Here is a 14,650-nt window from a genome sequence, read left to right as displayed (position 1 = left end):
GAGGGATTCGTGCAATGTAAAAAGTGCAGTTAACTCACCTGTGGCCGCCGCTCCGGACCGCGTCCTCACCGCTCCCGATGCTGTCAGGGGTTCCCGCTGCTCCGGTGTCTTCTTCGGGATCCTCTGGCTTCTTCCGCATCTTCTCCGGGGTCCGGGCCTCTCTTTCTGGTGACGTTATTACGTTGCGGCGCCGGCGCGGCGTGCGCACAACGTAATAACGATGCCGGAAAGCGAGGCCCGGACCCCGGAGAAGATGCGGAAGACGCCGGAGGATCGCGAAGTGGACCTGGAGCAGCAGGGATAGGTAAGTGAACCTGTCCGGGATGCTTAAACTGCAATCCGGCAGCAGCTTAAGCATTTTGCGCTGTCGTATAGCAGTTAATGCGATGGCCCCGACATATAAAAGCATCGTATGTCGATTTTATGATATGTCGGCGCCATCGCATGTCGGGGGGGTTACTGTATATAAATATAAATAAATATATAAATACATTTTTCCACCGTAGTACCCCTTTAATTTGGGATTAATTTACAAAAGTAGTAGTCATCATTTGAGTAGCATTTGTCTTATAATTTCTTTGTATGTTTTGCAGGAAGATCACAACCAGCCCCTGTTTGGAGTGCAATTTAACTGGCACAGTAAGGAGGGCGATCCTTTGGTGTTTGCTACTGTTGGCAGCAATAGGGTAAGTGATGGGCGCTGGTGCTGTCAGCTGTAAATAGACGGTGGGTTGTAGGCGGTTCGTGTCCTCGCTCTGCACAGAATTTTACTTCTGTATCTCTGTCTTCTCTTCCTCTACAGGTCACGCTGTATGAATGTCACTCACAAGGAGAAATTCGATTACTGCAGTCGTATGTGGACGCCGATGTATCCCTTTATGTGGTTTCTTTATAGAGGTTTAGGATAAGTTCACACATAGTGGGGGGAGATTTATCAACACCTATCCAGAGGAAAAGTTGCCCATAGCAACCAATCAGATCACTACTTTCGTTCTTGATAAGGCCTCTGGAAAATGAGAAGTGATCGGATTGGTTGCTATGGCCAACTGGGCAACTTTTCCCAGGTTTTGATAAATCTCTCCCAGTGGGTTTTTCCAGCTCAAATCCACTGCAATCTTCACTAATCCACACCTCGGGTCATGTTTGTGCACAAAATTTCTGCTGCAGATGTTGAAATCTTGTAAAAGCTCCTCTGCAGTAAGGCCCCTTGTACACTATGGAATATCCACCCAGATGTATTGGGGTTAGGGCCACTCAGACATGAGTCGTCCATATTGACGGCAATGCATTTCCGAGCAAATTTTTCTGGGTGGAAATTCCATGTACAGGGGTCCCTCAAGTTACAATATTAATTGGTTCCAGGACAACCGTTGTATGGTGGGACCATTGTATGTTGAGACCATAACGCTATGGAAACCTGGTAATTGGTTCTGAAGCCACCAAAATGTCATCTGAAAAAAGGAAAAAGTGAGGATTAAAGAAAAATAAGTAGATAACTAATACAGATAAAGCAAATCCTTCCATATAAAAGTAATAAAGATCTGCTGGGAGCTGTAATCACTGTCTATGTAGAGGACAGGAGCTTCTTCAGGGTCCTGTACAGTACACCGTGTCCTAAAAAAGTGACATGGAGCCGCCCTCACCTGGTGTCCAAAGGAGCAGCTAACCCTGGTACAGGTAAAGAGTACAGAACATGTAATACCTCCCTGTACTGTAGGGGGCTCTACCAGTCAGTCAGTGCATGCACTTCAGTAATACAGGGGTTTTACCAGTAAACGTCCATTCTGATTGGTCGGTTCTTTGACATTGACACGTGTCACAGATCTGGACTGTCCGTAGTATTGTTCGGTGAGTCTGGTTTCAAGTTACAATGGTCTAGAAAAGGCCATTTTAAGTTGAGGGATCACTGTATTGGCAAAGGGCCATATTTTACGGTCATCTGCTGTTGATATTACCTGCATACATTCCCAGAAAATCCAGTGTGTACGTTGTATTTTGAACTGTAAAACACTTTGATGTCTCCTATACACACGAGGGGATTCTGCTCCCCCATATCTCTATAGCACACACTCAGAAGCAGCAACATTAAAGGCGTACTCAACGGGTGCCAGAAAGGTAAACAGATTTGTAAATTACTTTTGTAAAAAAAAATCTTTACCCTTCCAGTACTTTTTAGCAGCTGTATGGTAGAGAGGAAATTCTTTTCTTTTTGAATTTCTTTTTTGTCTTGTCCACAGTGCTCTCTGCTGACACCTGATGCCCGTATCAGGAACTGTCCAGAGCAGCATAGGTTTGCTATGGGGATTTTCTCCTGCTCTGGACATTTCCTGATACGTGCATCAGGTGTCAGCAGAGAGCACTGTGGACAAGACAAAAAAGAAATTAAAAAAGAAAAGAATTTTCTCTGTAGCATACAGCTGCTAAAAAGTACTGGAAGGGTAAAGATTTTTTTTAATAGAAGTAATTTACAAATCTGTTTAACTTTCTGGCACCAGTTGATTTAAAAACAAAACAAAAAAATTATTTCCTCCAGAGTACCCCTTTTTAGGGTGCGTTCCCACCTGGCATATACGGTCATGTCATGCGTGACTGTGACTCGCGGCTCCGCCTCCAAAACTCACTGCTTACATAGGGCTGCTGCCGGAAAGCCCTTTGTGTGTATAGTGAGCGAGGAATACGCAGAGTATTTTCCACTGCTGCTGCAAATTTTGTGCAGCGTGGAATACGCTGCGGGTACGCCAGGTGGGAACGCGCCCTTAAGGACATTATAGAGCAGTGCTGGGCAGTATTTTTCGGGAAAGGAGCATGGAAAGAAAGAAAAAGGCATTTTTTTAGATATATTACAATTTTTTTTTTTTTTTTTTTTGTGCTTTGTTTTGGAAGTTTAATTCCTTAAATCTAAGAATTAGGCAGACGAGAACTTTTACACCTGTGCGTGGACCTACGACAGCAACACAAGTCACCCGCTCCTGGCAGTGGCCGGCTCCCGGGGAATTATCCGGATTATTAATCCCATTACTATGCAGTGTATCAAGGTATGTGTTGTATGGATTACATACGTATATACTACAGTGGTGAGCAAAAAAGGCTCTAAAGACTTTCACTACATCAGTGTTTACCAACCAGGGTGCCTCCAGCTGTTGCAAAACTACAACTCCCAGCATGCCCGGACAGCCGAAGGCTGTCCGGGCATGCTGGGAGTTGTAGTTTTGCAACAGCTGGAGGCAACTTGGTCTGGAACACTGCACTACATGGTTTCTGATATGTTATGATTCTCAATGGCAAAAATATATCTTTAGTCTGCACTGTTTTTACCCTAAAGCCAGACTGCAAAGGTAAACTGAGAACAAAGCTTTAGCTTTTTCCTTTTGCAAAATTTCTTAAAGGGTTTATCCAGGGAAAAAACTTTTTTTTTTTTATTTTTTTTTTATTTTTTTTATATATATCAACTGGCTCCAGAAAGTTAAACAGATTTGTAAATCACTTCTATTAAAAAAAAATCTTACTCCTTTCAGTACTTATGAGCTTCTGAAGTTAAGGTTGTTCTTTTATATCTAAGTGCTCTCTGATGACGTGTCTCGGGAAACGCCCAGTTTAGAAGAGGTTTGCTCTGGGGATTTGCTTCTAAACTGGGTGGTTCCCGAGACAGGTGTCATCAGAGAGCACTTAGACAGAAAAGAACAACCTTAACTTCATAAGCTCATAAGTACTGAAAGGATTAAGATTTTTTTAATCAAAGTAATTTACAAATCTGTTTAACTTTCTGGAGCCAGTTGATATATGAAAAAGTTTTTTCCTGGATAACCCCTTTAATTTTATACATTCTTTTTAGAGACCTCTAGTTATTTCGTTTTCTCTATCGGCTCCATTGGGGGACACAGACCGTGGGTGTATGCTGCTGTCTCTAGGAGGTATGACACTATGGCAACTAAAAAAGTCGGCTCCTCCAAGCAGGATATACCCGCCTCCAGGCCCTGAGCTAATCAGTTTAAGCTTAGTGTCTGAAGGAGGGGGGCATGGTCTGGATTTCTCCAGACCAGGTCTTTTGTTTTATTATTTTCCTATTTAGGGATGTGTTAGTTTTTTTTTTTTATTCCTTTTTTTTCTTTCATGTTGTCAGGTGGGGACTAAGGAACTGCGGCTCACTGTTTCCCCATTGCGAGTAAGGGGTACAGACATTGCGTATATGCGCTGTTAACCCCCTCTTGCCAACGGTCAGCGCCTGGGGTTTGTACCTCATGGGTCTGGGTCCCCCTATTTCCTGCTCGCACATGGTAGCTCGGCGTGATGCAGGTAACAAAAGCTGAATGAAGACCTCGCAGAAGACTCCTCCGTTCGGTAGTGGCATCCATGGAACAAGGGGAATTTCTTTCTTCAGTGGACAACAAAGATGCCTACCTCCATGTTCCAATATTTCCCGGCCATCAACGGTACCTCCGTTTTGCAGTTCCCGAAGGGACATTTTCAATTCGTAGCCCTCCCCTTTGGTCTGGCCACTGCTCCTCGGGTCTTTACCAAGATCCTTGCGCCAGTGATAGCACTGTTGCGGTCGAGAGGAGTCTCAGTGATCCCTTACCTGGACGACCTTCTCATCAAGGTTCCCACCAGTCCAGACCCTGGAGAATGTGGATCTCACCCTCCAGACTCTGGATCGCTTCGGGTGGCTGGTCAAAAGGGACAAGTCTGTCCTTTCTCCCACCCAGTCTCTGGTCTTTCTGGGACTTCAATTCAACACGGCCTCTGCCCTTATTTGTCTTCCGTCGGACAAACTTCTGACTCTCCTGTCAGGAGTCCGCTCCCTTCGGGCCCAGGTCCCAGTTTCCATCCGCATTTCCATTGAAGTCTTGGGTCGGATGGTAGCAGCCATGGAGGCCATATCCTTTGCCCAGTTTCATTACCGTCCCCTTCAACTGGCGATTCTCTCTCAATGGGACAAATCTCCTCTGTCTCTCGATCGCAAGATTGCTCTCCCTCGCCGGATCCGTCGGTCTCTGCTCTGGTGGCTCTGCTCCCCCTTTCTTCTTCAGGGGCCATCATTTCTTCCCCTCCATGGGCAGGTGGTTACAATGGATGCCAGTCTGTCGCGCTGGGGCGGTGTGTTCAGGGACTGGACGGTTCAGGGCCTCTGGTCTCCCCGGGAAGCCCTGCTTCCAATAAACATCTTGGAACTGAGGGCAATTCTTCTTTGCCTTCTTCACTGGGAGTCCCTGCTTCAGTCCCGCCCTGTCCGCGTCCAGTCGGACAACGCCACGGCCGTGGCGTACATGAATCGGCAAGGCGGCACTCTCAGCTCGGCAGCTATGGTCGAGGGGACAAAGATTCTCATCTGGGCGGAAAACAATGTTCCAGCCATCTTGGCAATTCACATTCCGGGTGTGCTCAACTGGGAAGCGGACTTTCTCAGCCGGTCCTCAGCCGACCCCGACAAGTGGTCCCTGCATCCAGAGGTCTTCATGCAGATCTGCGACCTCTGGGGCATTCCAGACGTGGACCTCTTCGCGTCTCGGCACAATCGGAAGATCCTTCCATTTGTGGTGAAGTCCAGAGACCCCCTGGCGCTAGCTGTGGACGTCCTAGTGTTTCCTTGGACGGGGTTTGCTCTGCCCTATCTGTTTCCTCCCCTTCTGCTCCTACCCAGGGTTCTGAGGAAGCTCAAAGCAGAGGAAGTTCCCGCCATTCTGATAGCTCCAGATTGGCCCCGAAGGTCGTGGTACGCCGACGCGGTCAGGCTCCTGGACGACGCTCCGCTGTGCCTTCCGCTTCAGCCGGACCTGCTCTCCCAGGGTCCTCTTTGCCACCCCAATTTAGTCGCTGCGGCGTGGCGGTTGAGACAGCGGTTTTGAGAGCCCGCGGTTTCTCTTCCCAAGTCGTTCGCACCATGCTCAGGGCTCGTAAGCCCTCCTCGGCGAAAATTTACCACCGTACTTGGCGGTCTTATTTTCGTAGGTGCGAAGCTCAGGTTTTGTCTCCTGTTACCTTTTCAGTTCCTCGTCTTCTCTTTCTTGCAGTCGGGCGTGGAACTGGGTTTGTCTCTCAGTTCCCTTAAGGGTCAGGTTTCGGCTCTTTCTATTCTTTTCCAGCGTCCTCTGGCTTCTAAATCTCATATCCGGACCTTTCTTCAAGGTGTGGCGCATGCTGCCCCTCCTTATCGGTCACCTTCTCCCCCTTGGGACTTGAATCTGGTCCTGGGGGTCCTCCAAGTTGAGCCTTTTGAACCCCTTAGGAAGGTGTCCCTGCGCCTCCTTTCTTGGAAAGCGGCGTTTCTTGTTGCTATCACCTCCATCCGGAGAGTGTATGAATTGGCAGCTCTCTCCTGCCGTTCTCTGTTTCTGGTGCTTCATCAGGACAAGGATGTCTTCCGGCCAGATCCTTCCTTTTTGCCTAATGTTGTTTCGGCCTTTCATTTCAATGAGGACATTGTTCTTCCGTCCTTTTGTCCCGCTCCTTCTCATCCTAAGGAGCATTTACTCCACAAACTGGATGTGGTTCGGGCTGTTGGGTATTACCTCTCTATCTCCTCTTCGTTTCATCAGTGTGATTCCTTTTTCGTCCTTACGGAAGGTCGTCTCAAGGTACAACCTGCTTCCAAGGCCACTATTTCTCGGTGGATCCGGTCTGCCATTTCGGAGGCCTATCACTGTAGGGGGAATGTTCCTCCCTTCAGGGTTGTGGCTCATTCTACCCGTTCTGTTGGAGCATCCTGGGCTCTCCAGAACAAAGCCTCGCAGATTTGCAAGGCGGCAACTTGGTCGTCTTTGCACACTTTCTCGAGTTTTTACCGGGTTCATACCTTCGCATCGGCTGATGCTAGTCTGGGCCGTAAAGTGCTGCAGGCGGCAGTGGAACAGCCATCTGCCTGACTATCTGCCCACCCAAGGGACGGCTTTGGTAAGTCTGTGTCCCTCAATGGAGCCGATAGAGAAAAGGTTTTTTTTTTTTTTTTGTTTTTTTTAACACTTACCATAAAATCTCTTTCTCGAAGGATCCATTGGGGGGACACAGCTCCCGCCCTTTTGGGTTGCTCTTTTGGTTTTCTGTCCGAGGGTGTGTTCAGTTATGTTTTTTTCTTCTGGTTCTCGTACAGTCCAGGTTTTTTCATTGACCTGTCGGTCTTCTCCTATTGCTCTGGTACTAAAACTGATTAGCTCAGGGCCTGGAGGCGGTTATATCCTGCTGGGAGGAGCCGACTTTTTTAGTTGCCATAGTGTCACACCTCCTAGAGACAGCAGCATACACCCACAGTCTGTGTCCCCCAATGGATACTTCGAGAAAGAGATTTTACGGTAAGTGTTAAAAATCTCCTTTTCTGTTATAACTTCATATCTCACCAGGTTTTATGTGTAAAAAGTTTCTCCTGTGGGGATCGGTCATGATATCAAATCTTAGTCGTGTCATCTTGTGTTGCCCAAAGCAACCAATCAGATCGCTTCTTTCATTTTTCAGAGGCCTTTTTTCAAAAATGAAAGAAGGGATCTGATTGGTTGCTATGGGCAACTCGGCAACTTTTCCTCCGGACAGGTTTTGATAAATCTCCCCCCCCCAAATACTAAATATTCCTCATGTTTCTTCTCCTCCATGCAGCACTATGTTGGCCACGGCAATGCCATCAATGAACTTAAGTTTCATCCCAGAGATCCAAACCTCCTGTTATCTGTCAGCAAAGGTAATCTGCTCTATTGTATTATAATTGCTGGCTGTACATGAAACGGTTAAAAATAAAAAAATAAAAAAACGCAATTTTGCAATTTGTCGGGTTTCGTTTTTATGCCGCGCAATTTACAGTAAAACTGACAAAACAATTGCCCTATTTACATGCTGGTCTATTATTGTACTACTATTTTAAGGGTATGTTCACACTCGCGGATTTTTTAGCGGGTTTTCCGCTGTGTATTTGAAAGTGGGCGGGCTCTTCTCGGCTGTCCGCAGCAAATTTTCCGTTGCATAATGTACGCTGCGGAAAATCCACCACAGTCCCTACTGACTTAAATGGGGCTTGCAGCGGATTTTCTGCAGTGTACATTCCGCTGCAGAAAATTTGCTGCGGACAGCCGAGAAGAGCCCGCCCACTTTCAAATACGCAGCGGAAAACCCGCTAAAAAATCCACGCGTGTGAACGTGCCTTTAGGGTCTATTAACACGTACATTATTTTGTGCAGATTTGATGCGCAGGATTTTCTGCTGCAGATTTCAATGTAAACTGAATGCATCAAATCTGCACAGAATACTGTATGTGTGAATAGACCCTAAATAGTCAAACTTGTTGAACAAAATCAGGATGTTAGAAATGGTCCTATTCTGACTCCTATAAGGCTGAGTTCACACCACGTTTTTGCAATACAGTTCCCGCATCAGGTTTTTGATGAAAAACTGATTCCTCAAAACTGGACTAAGCTGTATCAAAACATGTACAAATTTAAACCTGTATACGGTTTGAAAAATTATGTCCGGTTGCATCCGTTTTTTAAGAAAAAAAAAGTATACGTTTTTAACTTTTCACTCCATTATGAATAAAGTTTCACTTGTTTGATTGAAATTCCAAGAAAAAAACATTGCAAAGTCTAAAACTGTATGGTGAAAACCGGATGGAGCCGTACGCACATACGTTTCTGTACAGTTCCCATTAAAAAATAAATAAATAAACTGATACGGTTTTTCACCCCGACCAAAAACAGTGCTAAGCTACGGTTTTGGGTACAGGGGAAAAATATGTACAAGAAGCAAAACAGATGTAACCGGATGCCAAACAATTGGCATCGTTTGGCATACGGTTTTCAATGGAGAGTCCATGCATAGGGTTTTCAATATGGTTCCGTACGGTTTTCTCAAACTATTTTTTTCTGTATACGGAGCGGTATGGGGACTCCTTTTTGGTGCCGTGATTTGTAGTTTTCATCAGTACTGTATTTGTTTTGATGGAAGTTCTTGATTGCCTTTTATAAAAATGTATTCCTCCCCCATGATTTGACCATATATCAGCAATTCTGGCTTGTAGAAATAAATGTCTGAACTACTAAAATATTGTCAATGATCCTGTTTGGTGAATGGTGTAAACATGTTTAAAAAAAATAAAGTCTAAAAATGCTCTTTTTGTGGTGACATCACGTCCCAGAAAAAAAATGAAATAAAGTGAACAAAAAGTCGCATGAAATTTTTAATGGTGTGTGGTTTGTGGTGGTGGGGGGGGGGGGGGGGGTTTGACAGTACAACATTTGGAAAACCATGTAAACATAGGTATGGTTCTAATCGTATTGACCGACAGAATAAAAAGTCTGTTTTACCACGAATTGTACTGTATAAAAACAAAACACTTCAAAATGTGCATGATTGAGGTTTGATTTTTAATTCCCTCCCCCCCCCCCCCAATAATTTTTTTATTTGATAAAATGAGTGATGTCATTACAAAGTAAAATTGATCCCGCATAGAAAAAAAAAAAAACAATCCCTTATATAGGTTCCATGGATGGAAAAATAAGTTATGGCTCTTAGAAGGCGAGGAGAAAAAAAAAAAAAAAAAAAAAACGAAAACCCAAAAATGAAAATGGTCTTTGTTGTCCAAAGGCCAAAATCATCTTTTGGATTAAAAAGTACTATTGGTTTGGTTAAAAAAAACAAGTCCTACTGTGGCTCCCTATGTTGGAAAAAGTTATTCCTCTTAGAAGATAAGGAGTTGTAAATATGACAAAAAACACTGACAATTGAATGGGTTAATCCCTTCTCGCTTTGAGTCAATAAACTAAATTTAAAAAAAGTTTTTTTTAAATAATTTTTTCTGTGTATGGGCAGGTGTGGGCTGTGTATGTTTCAGCAGGGGAAAAAAAAACTATAAACAAGTATACTGTACACCTGGGATCCGATGTATCGGACTTTTTTTGGGTCCCAGCGTTAAGTTTTTAATCTTTTATTTTTTTTTATTTTTTTTTACTTTTTCCTGCAGATCATGCACTGAGACTGTGGAATATTCAGACAGATACCCTTGTGGCTATATTCGGAGGGGTGGAAGGTCACAGAGATGAAGTGTTGAGCGCGGTAAGTCCTTATTAGCTTTTTACTATAAAGAGAAGGCTATACGTACTCCAACACTTAGGCTGTCTGGCCATGCTGGGAGTTGTAGTTTTGCAACAGCTGGAGGCACCCCGGTTGGTAAACACTGGTCTAAGAGGATGAACCATACACTTTACTGTAGTATGTTTAGTTATGTGAGGTAGAGAGATATTAGAGAAAGAACAAAGAGGATTTGTATCTTCTATATCTGAAAAGTGGCTCCTAGGACGTTGTTCTCATCACTTCGAGCTTCTCGTCAGACGTATTGTCCGACCTATGCAGAAGTAGTTGCTGTCAAATAGATCACAGCAGCACAACATGGAGGTGACGCAGAACACTCAGTGCTGATACAATTCTGTTCATTATCTACACTCAGTACTGTATCACCGATCAAGTGAACATATGCAACAATACAGAGGTAAGTATCCATTCTAAGTGATTGGGGAGACATATACAGCACTGTATGCTTCACCGCTCTGTACAGAAGCAGGGACTCCGGCCTATTCAGGGGCACAGTGTGTGTGTGTGTGTGTGTGTGTGTGTGTGTGTGTGTGTGTGCGCGCGCGGCTGTATTCAGGGGCAGTGTGTGTGTGTGTGTGTGTGTGTGTGCGCGCGCGGCTGTATTCAGGGGCACAGTGTGTGTGTGTGTGTGTGTGTGTGTGTGGCTGTATTCAGGGGCGGCACAGTGTGCGGCTGTATTCGGGGGCGGCACAGTGTGCGGCTGTATTCGGGGGCGGCACAGTGTGCGGCTGTATTCGGGGGCGGCACAGTGTGTGGGAGCATTGTATTCAGGGGCGGCACAGTGTGTGCGGCTGTATTCGGGGGCGGCACAGTGTGTGCGGCTGTATTCGGGGGCAGCACAGTGTGCGGCTGTATTCGGGGGCAGCACAGTGTGCGGCTGTATTCGGGGGCGGCACAGTGTGTGGGAGCATTGTATTCGGGGGCGGCACAGTGTGTGGGAGCATTGTATTCGGGGGCAGCACAGTGTGTGGGAGCATTGTATTCGGGGGCGGCACAGTGTGTGGGAGCATTGTATTAAGGGGCACAGTGCAGCAGTAGTATAATAGTATGTGGCAGTATTCAGGTCATTTTGGGAGCTGTAAACCTACATCCTCATTTTACTGAAACTTATTGGGGTAATAAAAAGCAACCAGCAGCGCCTCTTTTTCTCTTATGGCTGCTATGTGAACCAGGCCTTAGTGTTCTGCTCAGACCTTCACCCGATGGCAGACCTGGATAAGCCTTACTAAAAGTAGTTCGTACCCCTGACTCAGTGCTACAGTTTGGAGACCACTGCTCTAATGCATTGATTTCTGCTTATTCACATATATAACCGTCACAGTTGTTGTCAGGTAGGAGAACGTTGATGATGATTTAAAACCACAGAGGCTCCATGACTTGAGAACTGATGGCACCAGAACCTCTCAGAGTTTGTCTGTAACTTGAAGTCATTTTATCTCCGCCTAGAAGTTAGGAGCATATTTCTTACAGAGTGAAAGGCCTGACTATCTGTGGCGCTGTTACATTTCTGTATGTGAAGACAACTGTGGGATGTGGAACTCTTCTCATCCAAGGCTCTTGTCACTAAACACGTCTTCATTGTCTTCCCTGCTTAGGATTATGATCTTCTAGGGGAGAAGATAATGTCCTGTGGAATGGATCATTCCCTCAAACTGTGGAGACTGAATTCCAAAAGGATGAAAATCGCCATAAGGGAATCCTATGAATATAATCCCAACAAGACAAACAGGTGATTGTGGGATCTAGCAGGTGGTTAGGTTGGTCTTATTAGGTGAAGTGCAGTGATAAGACTCCATCACATCCCTCTGCAAAGCCAGAGGATCAATGGAAAAATGTAGACAGCATGGCAAATTTCCTTCTGCTCTTAAACAGAAACAAACATGTCTGAAACCCATGTCTGCCACAACAGCTAAAACAGGTAAGCACAAGGTATACACAGGAACCTCTACATTTTTATCTAATAATAGCCTGTGCTGCACTATATACAGTGATCCCTCGACTTACAGTGGCCTCGACTTACAGTGGTCTTTTCTGGACATTGTAAGTTGAAACCAGACTCAACATACAATGTATGGACAGTCCAGATCTGTGAAACGTGTCAATGAACTGACCAATCAGAATGGGCATTCACTGGTAAAACCCCTGTATTACTGAAGTGCATTCACTGACTGGCTGCCTGGTAGCGCCCCCTACAGTACAGGGAGGTATTACATGTTCTGTACTACTCTTTGGGCCAGGGTTAGCTGCTCCTTTGGACACCAGGTGAGGGCGACTCCATGTTACTTTTTTGGGACACTGTGTGTACTGTACAGGACCCTGAAGAATCTCCTGTCCTCTACATTGACCAGTGCTTCCCACGCAGGGTGCCCCCAGCTGTTGCAAAACTACAACTCCCGGCATGCCTGGACAGCCTTTGGCTGTCCGGGCATGCTGGGAGTTGTAGTTTTGCAACAGCTGGAGGCTCCCTGCTTGGGAAACACTGACAGACACAGTGATTTACAGTTCCCAGCAGATCTTTCTGACTTTTATATATAAGGATTTGCTTTATCTATATTAGTTATCTACTTATTTTTCTTTAATTCTCACTTTTTCTTATTTTTTGATGACATTTTGGTGCCTTTAGAACCAATTACCAGGTTTCCATAGAGTTCTGGTCTCAACATATAATGGTCTCAACATACATTGGTCGTCCCAGAACCAATTAATATTGTAACTTGAGGGACCACTGTATTAGCAAGAAAATCAAACAATCCTGGAGTGCTTCTTTACATTTTTGCCGTGGTTGGGGCATCTTATTACACCTCTTAAAAATATACAGTTACATCTATATGCTACAGGGGAATGTTGCGGGACCAAAACAAGGCGACTCGTGTACAGATGGTGTTGATGGGAGAAGCCATGCAGTTTTCTGCAGGGTGTCCATTGGTAAGGGTGCTTTCACACCACGTTTTGTACTTACGGTTCCCGAATACGGCTTGGAGGTGGGGGCGGGGCTTAATCGTGGCGCCCGCACTCAGCCGTATTCGGGAACCCTGTTAATGTATGTCTATGAGCCGACCGGAGTGAACCGCAGCCTCCGGTCGGCTGCTTTTTCGGCCATATGCGGTTTCCCGACCGTAGGCAAAAACGCGGTTGACCACGTTTTTGCCTGCGGTCGGGAAACCGCATACGGCCGAAAACGCAGCCGACCGGAGGCTGCGGTTCACTCCGGTCGGCTCATAGACATACATTAAATACGGTTCCCCTATACGGCTGAGTGCGGGCGCCGCGATTAGCCCCCCCACCCCCCCTCCCAGCCATATTCGGGATCCGTAAGTACAAAACGTGGTGTGAAAGCACCCTAATACAGGGTTTGGTAGTATCCTCCAGATATCTGCTCCTGTCTCGTATAGCTTCTTGAGGACCATCTTGTAGGCACAGGATGCTCTGCTTTCTAACCTTCATCTTTACAATGTATTCGGTGTCCTGTTGTCGTCCATTTTACTTGGTGCCCTATCAGAGAGCTTGTGCATTTGTCATCCTAAAACTGTATACCTTTTTTTTCTTTTTCACAGACCATTTATCTCACAGAAGATCCATTTCCCAGACTTTTCCACAAGAGACATTCACAGAAATTACGTGGACTGTGTGCGGTGGCTCGGGGACTTGATATTGTCCAAAGTGAGTGTATATGCGGGACTGCGCTCTGAGTCCAGATAGAAGTTATATGGTACCTGTCACTTAAAAAAAAAAAAAAAAAAAAAAAAAACTTTTGGTTGTAGATAGAGATGAGCGAACTTACAGTAAATTCGATTCGTCACGAACTTCTCAGCTCGGCAGTTGATGACTTATCCTGCATAAATTAGTTCAGCTTTCAGGTGCTCCGGTGGGCTGGAAAAGGTGGATACATTCCTAGGAAAGAGTCTCCTAGGACTGTATCCACCTTTTCCAGCCCACGGGAGCACCTGAAAGCTGAACTAATTTATGCAGGAAAAGCCATCAACTGCCGAGCCGAGAAGTTCGTGATGAATCGAATTTACTGTAAGTTCGCTCATCTCTAGTTGTAGACATATCAAAAGTTTTTATTGGTTGAGGTCGTAGTGTTCAGACACCAGCCAATCACAAGAACGAGCTGGGTTAAGTCTGGGCTTAGCCAGTTTCTTCCACCTCGGTGTCACGTGACCTGGACTTACAATGTTAGTCTAAGGGTGCGTTCACACTGAGGAATAGGAGAGGAATCCTCATGTAAAAATTCCACCGCTGAATTATTATTTTTTTCACACAGCTGCTTGTTCTTGGTCTGGGTCTGTACACTCCGACCGATAAAAACTTTGTCCCCAGGAAAACATGCGCAGCAGTCAGCCATAACATTAATGCCAAGTGTTGGTAGCAGGAATAATGGACAAGCGTAAGGATCTGAGCCACTGTGACAGGCCAAATTGTGGTGGTTGTTTTTTTTTGTTTTTTGTTTAGTTTTTATTTTTTATAAATAAAGTGATTATTATATTTTCACAAGGATCTTTAAAACACAAAGCAATAGAACACCAGATTGTGATGTCTAAACAAGAGAGTCAGAGCATCTCCAGGTTGGCCTTGGGATGCTCCCGAT

The 14,650-nt window shown here is 45.3% G+C and overlaps 1 protein-coding gene across 1 annotated transcript in view; it reads left to right on the top strand.

Annotated features, from left to right (window-relative positions):
- Nucleotides 1–14,650, top strand: part of EED (embryonic ectoderm development) — a 35,397-nt gene that overhangs the window by 9,280 nt on the left and 11,467 nt on the right. The window contains exons 3-9 of the mRNA XM_056561386.1: nucleotides 594–686; nucleotides 803–868; nucleotides 2,910–3,035; nucleotides 7,582–7,663; nucleotides 9,935–10,026; nucleotides 11,658–11,791; nucleotides 13,617–13,722. Coding sequence (XP_056417361.1) covers nucleotides 594–686; nucleotides 803–868; nucleotides 2,910–3,035; nucleotides 7,582–7,663; nucleotides 9,935–10,026; nucleotides 11,658–11,791; nucleotides 13,617–13,722 — 699 coding nt within the window. The remainder of the gene's footprint in view (nucleotides 1–593; nucleotides 687–802; nucleotides 869–2,909; nucleotides 3,036–7,581; nucleotides 7,664–9,934; nucleotides 10,027–11,657; nucleotides 11,792–13,616; nucleotides 13,723–14,650) is intronic.

Source organism: Hyla sarda, chromosome 2, assembly GCF_029499605.1.
Source record: "Hyla sarda isolate aHylSar1 chromosome 2, aHylSar1.hap1, whole genome shotgun sequence".
Classification (NCBI taxonomy): Eukaryota; Metazoa; Chordata; class Amphibia; order Anura; family Hylidae; genus Hyla; species Hyla sarda.
This window is presented reverse-complemented; position numbering and strand designations above follow the sequence as displayed.